Source organism: Phaenicophaeus curvirostris, chromosome 6, assembly GCF_032191515.1.
Source record: "Phaenicophaeus curvirostris isolate KB17595 chromosome 6, BPBGC_Pcur_1.0, whole genome shotgun sequence".
Classification (NCBI taxonomy): domain Eukaryota; kingdom Metazoa; phylum Chordata; class Aves; order Cuculiformes; family Cuculidae; genus Phaenicophaeus; species Phaenicophaeus curvirostris.
This window is the reverse complement of record NC_091397.1, coordinates 34,554,716-34,566,880: the sequence shown is the minus strand read 5'-3', so window position 1 is coordinate 34,566,880 and position 12,165 is coordinate 34,554,716. Positions and strand designations below refer to the sequence as shown.

Below are 12,165 nucleotides of genomic sequence, written 5' to 3'. Positions count from 1 at the left end.
GAGCATGAACTTAGCGATGCCTTATATTCTTTTATTGTGAAAAGATCTTCACTGCTGAGCTGTGGAGACTGGAAGCCATTTGCCACTTGCTTAGAGAGTTGTTCTGATGTTAAGCCAGCAGAACCAGGTTAGGGGAGAATAATTGTTTGAGGAACTGTTCTTGACAGCTGTACCATGTGTATACAAGTCTGCTAAAACAATAGCTTGAAGCTGATTAAATTGGCATCCACAAAGCTATGCAGAGTAGAAGCTGGTACTCTGTCCCTGCATTAGGCTGGGGAGTTTGAACCTGTGTTACATCTTAGATGAACTGAAGGATGCATACAGGTGAAAGACACAGAGAAGAAAACATCAGCAGCTTCCTTTGCTCCTAACCACTGAATTCAGGTTATTAACCTTACTTATATTGCTTTAAATCTATGGGCAAGTTTAGGTGTCTTGAATATCAGAAATCAGAGAACTGGAGCTTGAAGCAAGTATATGAGTAGTGCAGCAGTTACTGAACAGCTTGTCTTTTCTCTAGCTCTACAAAACCATGTCTTTAGCTCTGATGCGTCATCTAGCAATATTTTTTCTGTTTGATGATGCTCAACTCGGGACTGAGTTTGACACTTACTTTTCATGTGTGATTTGAATCAAGCACAGGTTACAGCCTTCCCTTTTTGCAATGCTCTTATCTACTGCTTTTCATCCTCAGAGATGGAGTATACAAACAGAAAATATTTTCCTGCTTTACTTTTGTAGTTTCTAGTTTTCTTTCATTGTAGACTTCCATCTCCCATAGAGGTTTCATACTGCTTGGAAGCGTGAGCCCCTCTGCATACTTTGATAAGTTCTTAGATCTGATTTTTTTAAGGAGGAGATGTTGTGAACAGATAGTATGGTCCAGGATAGAGCTGTGCCAGTCTATAGAAGCTGACTATTTAATCTACATTAAATTTCACTGTAGTTACTATCTGCGCTGTCAGTGTAAAGTATTTTAAGTTTTGATTAGCACCTTTTAAAATTGCAACTTGATAGGATAAGTGTTAAGTCATGTCCATAGCGTTCAGTATATAAAAAGTGAACAAATGCAAACAGCTAGAGCAACAATGTTTCTAATGTCGCTGTGGTTTCCTCTGTTTCAAATGTAAGAAATGCTGGCCTTTGCAAAATAATTTATATTGGTTATGATCGTTAAGTGTTACCTTTTGCAGCAGAAGCTACTATCAAAGAAGTGCTTTGGTTGTCAGTGAAGAGTAAGGTTTCTTAAACCAGATGTTGTTCTACTTAGAAAATTTGCTTAGCTTTCAATCTCTGTGGCCACAGGGGTCAAAAATTCTCTTCTGCAGAGGAAAGTGTGTTAAGTCTAAGGCATAACAGTGTTTGTGCTGTGAGGGGGAAAAGGTGTATGTGCTTGTTTCTGTTAGCTGGGCATGTCTAGTTGTGATAGAAGCATGTAATAAAATCATATTAATCCTGTTTCATATCAGCAGGACTTTTAAAAGAATTAATTGGGCTGCACAGTATATTATATAAATGTGCTAGAAGTGACTTAGTGATGCCAAGCATGCTTTACTGGCATGGGCCACTATTACTGATCACTGTAGTGCCTAAAAGCAGGTTTTCTAGTGCATCACTAGGCAATCATGGTTAAAACTTCTTCCAAACCTGTGTTCATGCTATGCATATGTCCAAAAGTATTTGCTTCCCCATAACCAAGAAGTACAGGGAGGTTGAATACGGGTACCTGAATTGTGCCCTGTAGGCCACTTTATTTTCAGTAGCGAGACTGTCCTCCTTGTTACTCACCCACATAGGTAGACTGGTGAAGGATAAAGCGTTTTAGGGGATAATTTTAATTACCTGTGAGAATCTCTGTTTCTTAGCTTGTGCTTGGACCAGTTTTTAGTGATGCACTTGGAATTTTGCCTGAAATTTTGCTGATGGACTACAGAACTCTGGGATTTCTTGAGATTATTTTTTTATCATAACATATACCGTGGCTAAAGAGGGAGGGATTCTCAAGGGGTTTATTTGCTAGTGAAGCCTGCATGCTTTCTCATTCAGGGTCGTGTAACTTCCCTCCAGCATTTGCAGGAACTACTCACAAGGAAAAGTGATACTAGAATGAGAATAATATTTTTAGCTTTCAGTCGACTCAGTCTTCTTCTTTTCTCTCTACTCAAAAGATGAGAAGTACTACCAAACGTGGACCTTTTCCTGAGCTCAGTAAGTCCCAAGACGCTTAAATCTGGCCTCAGGTAACTCCCCATCTTCTGCAGATAGCCATCACAGGCTGTGGAGATTGTCTTTTGCCGTGCTTCAGAGGTTGGGAAACTGTAGCAGACCAGAAGAAAATTTTACACTGTGTGTTTACTGAAGGATGTTTTAAAGGAAGTGCCAATTACGCTCTAACTACTTGACTGCATGCACACCCATCGGCGACATTATCTGGCTCTGATTACAAGCAAGGAAAGGAGGTTTGAATCTGGCTCAGGAAGCCTTTGGTTTTCTGAGAGATTCAGCTGGGCTTGAAGTTGCAGCTCATGTCCCATCTCTTCATGTCTAGATATGACAGAAGTGTGTAATAAAAGCATATTTATCCTTTTTCATATCAGCAGGACTTATAAAGTAATTAGGCTGGGCTGCACAGTGTGCAAACATGACATTATAAACTAAAAATATCAAACTAATTCAGACTGAGCTCTTACTTCAAGGGCAAAAAAGAACACCAAAGGTATTGAGAGAAAATGACATTTGTTTCTTGTCATAAGAACGACTTCAAGTCCATAGGATGTCAAGTGACGGGATGAATGTTGTCTTTCTGTGAACTAACTAAGTCTGAAGTGGCAGTCGAGAAGACAGAGGGTTTTTTTACCTCCCGATGACTAAATTCAAAGTTTACTTACAGTGACAGAACTCCCAGCATAATTATATTGTAGCCACCAAAATCAGTCTCGATTTCTTTTGTGATAAATGGCAAGCATAAAGTGTATGACACAAGCACTTTCCCATCCCAGGCCTCAAGATGCTGTGAACCCCAGTTGGAATGCTGGCTGGCAAGCCTTGGTGACCATGCACTCTGTTTTGCCTTGCCCTACCCCCAGTGCTCTTAGCCTTGTCCTCACAAATGGGGACAATCTGGTATTGCATTAGAAAACAATTAATCCACACTGCAGCAAAAAGCCTTTTTCTTTTCAGAAAATCAGACTTAATGCCAGGAAACTTTTCTCTTTATTTTGAAGTCCCTGTGGTATTCAGGTTAGTCTCAAAAACTTTCCTTCAGCTGCATAACAGGGCAAACAAAATGACCTTGATTGGTCAGGGGGCCAAGGGGAGAAGCCTTGCACAGCGAGCTAAGTCGTACCATGCTTCTGGTGTAGCTTCCCTTTCTCTCCTGCCATTCCTTCTGAGTCCTTAAAATGCCAGTATTAAAATGAAATCACTTTCCCAGCCTTCCTATTACCCTTCTCTGGGTACAGCCATGCACTTCTTCCTTTGAGAGAGGACATAGATGTGCTGGAGCTCCCTCTGACACATGCCATGCTGTGCCTGAGGACCTATGTCACAGGTGAGAAGGTGCAGTGTATATCTGGGGTGAGGGGCAGACCAGTGCCACAAGACCAGTGGAAGACAAGGGGCATGAGTTTGGGATGGTAGAGCTATACAGGAGGTGTTTGGCTCAGTTGTATGAAATCTTTAATTGTGCATCACAGGTCTCAGGGAAAAGAAAAGTGCTTCTCTCCTCAGCATTTCTGCTGTGTATTCCCTTTCTCAGCTGCCTGGACAAGCAGAAAATTGGAAAAGCCTCAGAGAATTGTTGTGGTGTGTTTCAGATTACTAAGGTTAAGTGGTAGACATTATCAAAACACCTAGCATTTTCACATAACATTGCATCTTAGAGAGTTACAGTAGCATAAACTATGGAGTATATAATTAGTTTAGGTAGTGGGGCTGGTTTTTAGGTCCCATAATTGCATAACTGAGGGGGTGAGCACTTGACAGGACAGTGTGGGGCACACCTGTTTCACAGAACAGATGGATCCTTTAGAAGTAAAAAAAATGTATTCTTTGTTGTTTCATTTATGGGGCTGAATGCGTTATTATTCTCTTTGTATAGTACAAGCTTTGCCAGTGCATGTTTAACTATACTGGGGATGTTCTGCACGTATCAGGATTTGCAACAATACTATAGTATAACTACCTTCATAAAATTTCACTGATGTAGATATGGCCCCCCAAGGGTTATTTTATAGCAACATTTCTAAGTTTTGGACAGGCCAGTATCTGCAGGGCCCCATCAGATCCACCCAGTCTGTTCTAAGTATAGACTGTTAAACAACTATTGATGCTGGTTTTGTGGCAGATCTGAAAACTTCAGAGAAATTTTTAAGGACTGGAAAGAAGCACGTGTTTTGCAAATGTACATGTATTTCGGCCAGTTGGCCTAGCAACCATCCTGGGCTAAATCACGAAAAGACCATATGTCGTAAGCATTAAGAGGTAATGTGTAATAAATGTCAGGCTGTGACATAGTATGAAAAATACACTTTGACGAGGAAATGTTTTTCTTTCTTGGCAGAATCACAGCTTTGTCTGGTAAAGGTTACTGAGTTCTTGTTGTGAAATTCTCACAGCCACATATAATATTCTGATTTAAATGTGATTTTATCGGTGATGACTTCAATAAAAATATGGAAACCTGCTTAGCTGAGAAGGCCAAAAGACAAATTGCAACTAATTAGCTCTGATCCAACAGGGATATTTCTACTGGAATTTCCTTGTAGTCCCACTCTACTCAGTACACTTTTCCCCTCATTTAAATAGTCTGTAAGAAACTTTATTATTATTAAATAATTATTGTGATAAAAAGTCAGGTCCAACAGAGCCCATTTTTATTATTATGATGTCTAGATTCAATGTGTGTATTTATGATCTAGGCCTCATCTGTAACTTGACCTGCCAGCTGTGCGTGATATTTAATCCCTGCTAGCTGGGTTATAGTGTCCCCTTGCCCAGGTTTTGAACTCTCTGATGCCAAAGAGCAGTTTGTTCACTAAGTTAAGCTTGAATACACAATATTTAATATACTGAGCAGTGAGTCACAGTGGAGTGGGACTTCAGTCACTGCTTTCTGGCAGAAATTGGAACTTCACTGCGTGAATGCTCCTTTCTCTTTAGCCTGAAAGCCCAACAGCAAGAGTGGTGAGGAGCTGTGGCTTCCCGGGAGCAGAGCAGCACTTGGTTTGGCTCCAAAGACAGTGGGAGATAGTAATAGTAGCACCACCTCCCTACTGAACTTGGACCCCGACTCCTAGTGGCATCTCCTCTGCTCTGTTCAAGGAAACAATGGTGAAAACTGCTGATGGGGGTGGGCTTCAAAGGCTCAAAGGCATTCTGGTTCAGAATCACAGCCTGAAGGTGGCTTAGGTCCCAATTTGCACCACAGCAGCCCACTAAAAAACTTGCTTAACTGCAGATAGATATTAAAACCTAAACTGTGGAGTACCAAGGGACACCTACTGATTTTGTGATAAAAAAAAAAAAAAAGTTTTTCCAGATTACCCTCAATGCTTGTTGTTATTACAATTCACAGCTGGTTTTGCACAGGGTGTTAGTAAATTCTCGAAGGTCTTTCTCACATGTATGCAATACGCTTTCTGGAACAAGTTTTTCTACACTAGTAGTAAGGTGTTATAAGGACGAAAGTTGTTTTTAGAGATGAGAGCTACATCCCTGTCCTTATGCCCTACTTTTAACTCCTCTGTAATCAGTGGTTCATTTTTTGGTGAGGAACTGCTATACTAATACACAGTAATATTTTTCTATTATTCTGTTTTCCTAAGGAGGAGGCTCAAGGAAGGGATGAATTAGGCCAATAGTGATTAAATTATTACTTGGTTAAAAACATTTTGATTAATGGATATCTAGTTATTTCTCAGTTGTAAAACTAATAATCTGCAAGAAATACAGTTACTAAGCAATTTGTCTGTTTGAGAGTTGTTGGAAACTGCTCTCTCTCACCATTCTTTTTCTTCCAGCAGGTTTTTAAAAGCATCACCAATGAAGATTCTATCCAGGGACAAGGAAGTCGGAGATTGATAAGTTTTTCATTGTCAGGTAAGTTACTACTAATGTGAAAGCTTTAAGCCCATAGAGTAGGAAACTGAAGTTACTAAAACCTTTCTTGTGTATGTAGGTGTATGTATATGTATTTATGTATGTATTTATGCATGTTTATTTACCTTGTTCCAGAAGTGGTGCTGAGACAGAGAATTAATATCTATGATTGTTGCCACACACTTCTTTCTTCAAAGAGGTATATGCTGAAGCATCTTATTCAAGTAGAGTTTTGGGGCCATGTTAGGTTTTACTGTTTACAATTAAATGTGGTACTACGTATGTACATCAAGTTAAGCAAGATCACTGTACATCAGGTTAAGCAAGATCAAAGGCAAGAGCTTTACTTAGGGAGCAGAATGCGATTTGATTCAGTCCTCTGTTTCTTGGAGAGCATGTTCATTCCTTGGTCTGAACCTGAGGCAGATCCATGTGTCACGGTACATGAGCTTGTGTGTATTGCTTAGCAGTGACTCTCAGATTTCTTCAGCCAGGGGACTACTCTCAGTCCTCTAAATTTTCTGAAGGATGTTCAGCTTCGTTACTTGGCAAGTCACTGCAGGTTTTAAACACTTTTATGGTTCCGTGAAGCAGCTTTAGACCATTTGGTATGGCTTTGGGAACAATCGGTAAATCAATTCTGTAGAAAAATCAGTTTATCAAATGAGTGTGGTTGTGAGCAAGGTTCTCATTTTGGAGTTTTATGCTTGCTCTTTGGTTTCCATGCTTTTTAGCCTCTGCAAGACAAAGATGCTGAACTTAACTTGGAAATTCTTTAAGGAAGTAGCACAGAGAAAAAAGAATTACCCTACTACAACATTTTTACAAGCATAGGTGTTTCTGTATGTGACAGCATCGCATTCCATGATTGGTTTGGCCATATGATTTATTTCAAGCTTCCCTCTAAGTTGTGTTAAAATTAACTAGGACTTCTATGTTTATTTAAAAGTAAGCTTGCAAATCAGTGCTTTTCCAAATGATGTGTGGTTCTTGAGAGGCTGTGTATGCTGTACAGCAGGTTAGGCAGATGGCAGATGGAGCTCTTTTAATGCATCACTTATTTTTGCTGGGTTGGACACTGGGCTGCCTACCCAGTCACATTAATTTGATAAAACCATGGGTTTAGCTCAACAGAAATAAAGAAGTCGAGTTAATGTACGTTGGTGTTCTTAAATAATCTTACACAGAAAATGTTGCCTAGAATTAGTAACATTTTTCATTCTCTCAGATTCTTTAGCCTAGTAGACCAAGAGATGTCAAGAATAATAATTTGTGAGACTGCTAAATAATGTTGTCTCAGCAGGCCCTTTTATAAACTAAACTATCTAATTTACAGCTTGATTCAAAGTATATGAAGACCATGCCATGGTAATACATTTGGGATATCTTACTCCAGTGGTTCATAAGCAATTCATTTACATTTATATCATCCATATTAACAGCATCATTACAGCCAGGTATTTGAAAGGCTTTAAACTCACAATTATTTTACCAAAAAGATTTGGGATCAAAATAGCTCAATTTCAGTCTTTCTGAAATGTACAGATTAACATATCAGAAGTATTTATTTATTACTTTGTTACTTAGTCAATCACAACAAGAAGATGCCATTACGTCTCTCAAAATAAAATTATTGCTATTCCTGTGTCTATTATGCTAGATAACAAAATACAGATCAAGTCAGGCCTTCCAGAGGCATCAGAAGGAACTGAGATTTCTTTCCATTTGCACTGCTGTCACAATTTTAATCTCTCTATTGTTACAAGTCCTTTCAGCTCAGATAGCCTTCTCCTTTCATATATATATAGAGAGAGATATATAGATACAGATATACAGTGACACTATACTGAAGTGCTCCTGGTCACTTTTAGTGACAGTTAGGTTTCCAAATTATGGTTGATTTAGTCACCATTAAAAAAAAATAAAAAAAGTGTAAGACCATTAGTCTGACTGGGTACCCTTGTGTTAGGCCCTGCACCAACTCCGAGCCTTTGTGCCCTAAGCAGTTTGTCATATAAAGAGTGCGAGAAGAGCTATGCCTTCTGCTATATGATTTTTTAAAAATAAAAAAAAAATAGAATTGGAGAAAAAAATCTCAAAGTAGGACAAATCCCAGTAAATGCTGAACAACATCAGTCCATTTCAGCTGACTTGTATTGTTTGCTCTGCTGCCTAGGCACTCCAGTGAGACCCTTATGAACTGTGCAGAAATGGTTTCTTTCTAGAAGTTGGTGACAAAGTGCTTTGTTCATTCTGTAGGTTTTATGAGTATTTGCTTGGACAAAATCCAGCTGGTTTCACTGGAAGCTTTGCCTGAGAAAAGATTTCTGGATTGAATAAAAATGTCAAACAAAGGGAAAAGCACGAACTGATAGTGATGCTTCAGAGTAAAAGAAAATCACTAGCTTCTTGGGAACAGAAGTAGCGAAAAGTTTATGTCAGTAGTTTTGTTTTCTTCATATTTGCTTCTTTGGAAACTGGAAGTTGGTCCTGTGAAAGGTTAATTCAGATTAATAGGTTCATTAGCAACACTGATCTCAATGAAGATAATTTCCTGTGATGAAGTTTCTTAATCGTTCATATGACTGTATTATTATAACTTCCATTATTTAAAATACCGAGAGAAATATTGTAAGCTTAATTTAGCTAGATTAAATAGCGTCTTGAAAGCAAGCTGTGCAGTCACTTGGTATTTACTTTCCGACGTGACTTTTCTGCTGTTACCAGTGAATGTCACTCTTCTGATAAGGCAGATGAAAGTGTCAGAGCTCTCTTGCATGAAGTACTGAAGGAAGAAATGTGCTAAGCTTCCTGAGACATACTGAAGGTTCAGGGTTTAGCAGTGGCATAACGCATTTGCTGAAAGCCCCTGAAGCCATCCTGTTGGCTGGTATATTTAGAAAGTGTTATGAAGGTTGTATGGTATGCCTCCTAACTGTATGTTGGATCAAGTAACTTTTTTCAAGCTTCAGTATTTCACATATCCCATGTGATTGCATGGTCTATATTTATAAGTGTTCTTGTGGAACAAATGACCAGAAGATCTGAATATTTCACAAACGTTCAGGCACTTACCGCACTTCTCAGAGAAATGTTGTTAGGTATTTTTATGTGGCTTTCAGACCAGACAGGTAACATCAGTTGTCAGTTTATGGAAGTCAGAGTATAAATCACAACTTAAAATAGTATTAGGACTGCTAAGGGTCATTTTGGCAATAGTAGTTACTGTGAAATGCTTGATCAGAATGCAGATATGTAATATGCCTTATCTTCCAACCGTTTTTTGAAATCATAGTGACTGACTTTATCACAGGAGTTCTAGCCACTAGATTTTGCTTGTTGAATATTGCTATAAACTTGCCTCTTCTTCTGCCCTCCCCAACTCTAGCTAACTTGCACACATATTCTTTATAAACCTGAGTTACTACTCACTCAACTTTTTCCTGCTTGTCAGAGCTTGTGCGAAGGTGAGGTGACTACCCCCCTCCAGCACACTTGTGCCTCCAGAGTATTGCAGTATTCTAGACTAAGAGATTTAAAGGCCTCAAAAGGCTTTGGATCCCACTACTCTGTTATCCTATATAACACAGGCTACCTTGCTCCATGGTGCGGAGTTCTGTGTGAGTTTAGCTCAAACGTATCCTACAGACAGGTGTGTAGTCTGGATCTGAGGATACCAAGAGATGGTACTTTGCTCCAGTGGTTGATAGCTTGTGGTGAAAGAAATTCCCCCTCACTGTGTTAAGCTTGTTCACAGTAGCTGTTGAGACTTTTTCTGTGTTTTCCTTCTTGATGAAGACAGTTTAAGAAGTAACCTGTCTTTCAGCCATTTTTTAATAATTAATTTCTCTACTTATTTTCACTTATTAAAGGACCTGTTTTCTTCCTGATACCTCTGCCACTGGCCTTTCCTTGCACAAATGAGAATTTCTTTGATTTTCTGTTGTAGCATATCCAGCTTGAAAAATTCTTTTATCTTCTTTTCCTCTGTCTTTAATATTTGCCTGGGAGCCTCATGTGACAGAAATGTTTTGGCTTATCTGCTCCGCATAATCTTTTTTCTAGATCTCAGATCTTTAAACGCCTCCTTGTGCATATACACCAGCCAGTTCTTTCTTTCTTATGTTCTTTTTAAAAGGAAAATGGAGTCTGTCTATTGATCTGTAGCTTTCTTGGAAAAGAGAGAACCACTTTAGTGATCTGACTTAACCTCTTGCATGTCACCAATCTGATTCAGTAGCTTATCAAGTTAGTAGTTTGTACATAATGTAATATCAATATGTAAAATAAGTAATAATACATTATGTATTATCTTTCTAAATTTCCCTGCAATATTTGGTGTGTTGGATTTTAAGATTTCCTGTCACTGCACATTTCTATTTGATTTCTAAGATTCCTTAATATTTACTTCTTGAAATATAATACCAAATGCAATACTTCTGTGAATCTGTGCTCGATTTCCGTATGATTTTTAGTATCATGTGCTACTGCATGAATCAAATTGGCATTTCCAAGCCAATGAATATTGCTCTGCTCTTAGTGTTGAAAGACTATTACACTATTAGCAGCTAAAATAATTTCTATTGCTCAGCTCATAGTTGAGAGGCAGCACCAATGTGCCTCCTGTTGAATCTTGAGCAAGCACAGCTTTTTTGTTCCTTCTTTTGGTGCCACCACTATGCCTTAGGTACCTCAGCTCACTATATGACCTGCTGCCCTGTAAGGGAGGTCATGCTTGTTCTGGTCAAGCTCTGCCAACGCGCTCTACAAAAGAAACACTGATGTATTAGCACCCTGGAAATTATCTTACTTCATTGGTGGTCAACCCAGACACCAATCTTGTTCAACTACATTTATTCAGTGTCAGAAAGCAAGCTGACAGCTCTTTAGGGATTTACAAAGGAAAATTGAGGGGAAAATTTGGAGCTGTACGTTGACATCCTAATTAGCAACTCTCTTGTGGTGATGGATCATAAAGGTGGTTGATTGTGCCATGATATGTGGACTGTCAGGATCTCAGTAAGAGAAAACTATTTTTACTTTTTGTCATTAATAAGCAGACCATAGAGAGCATGTGTTCCATCTTGGTATTTATCAATCTAAATCACAGTCTAAATTGACTGTGGTCTTCCCAGTGACCCTGTGGTCTTTCCAGTGTTCTAATAAATTTGCAGTAGAATTGTAGAATGGTTTGAGCTGGGGCTTAATGATCTCTCCCAGAAGCATCAATATAGCTAGCTGCAAGTCATCTATTGAAAGCAATTGGGTGGTGCTTGGAAATATGATGGACATTAATTACTTATTGCCTTTTGTTGGAGGGAATTTGCCAACTGTATTAGAATATCAGTGTCAGTTTCTTAAAACCAGTTGTTTCGTTACTCGTTGGTCTTTGACCCTTCTGCTGGTTTGTAGACTCTTGAGTACTTCAGTGAAGTAAAATATGTGTCATCAAGAGATGAGGTGGACTGAGTCTTCTTGGGACACGTTTATAAATAGCACAGAGTAGCCTTGTGTATTATTTCTAGGAAAGCTCTTCCGACACTCTTGATTTCTTATCTATTGGGAGAACAGTTTCTAAATTCTTTAACTTAGAACTGATAGAGCTATGACCAGACAAAACGTAGTTAATTTATAAACCAGACTACTCAAGAATCCTGTTCTTGCTTTGATTCTCCATCCTTTTCTGTCATGCATGTACAAGCATGGGACTGGGCCAGTACTGCATTATGTCTACAGGCAACTAAAATACCATCTTCACAATAGTTTTGCTGATCATTGCCATCAGAGAATTTTCTTGCTGAGCATGAATAAAGTGTCTCAGAAGCCCAAATCATACCTCTCTCCTGACCTTTTGAAAACTTAGTCCCTTGCATCAAGGTAAAAATCAAACATGGTAAAACGCATGCATTTGAGTTGTGTTTGCCAGAATTGGTATCTCCAGCTGGTTTCATGTTTTGCCAATAAATACACACTGGTTTCCTGATTACCACAAAAATACAGTTGCCATCACTATGCGATCATCAGTGCCCCAAAGTTTGTGAAGCTGCACGGAAAATGGATTTC

The 12,165-nt window shown here is 38.9% G+C and overlaps 1 protein-coding gene across 4 annotated transcripts in view; it reads left to right on the top strand.

Moving 5' to 3' along the window:
• The window catches only part of HECW1 (HECT, C2 and WW domain containing E3 ubiquitin protein ligase 1), a 277,673-nt gene that overhangs the window by 166,121 nt on the left and 99,387 nt on the right, over positions 1-12,165 (top strand). For 3 of the 4 annotated variants that reach the window (XM_069859745.1, XM_069859742.1, XM_069859744.1), the window contains one exon: positions 6,024-6,102. In XM_069859745.1, coding sequence (XP_069715846.1) covers positions 6,024-6,102 — 79 coding nt within the window. The remainder of the gene's footprint in view (positions 1-6,023; positions 6,103-12,165) is intronic. The other variant, XM_069859743.1, reaches the window with a different exon arrangement.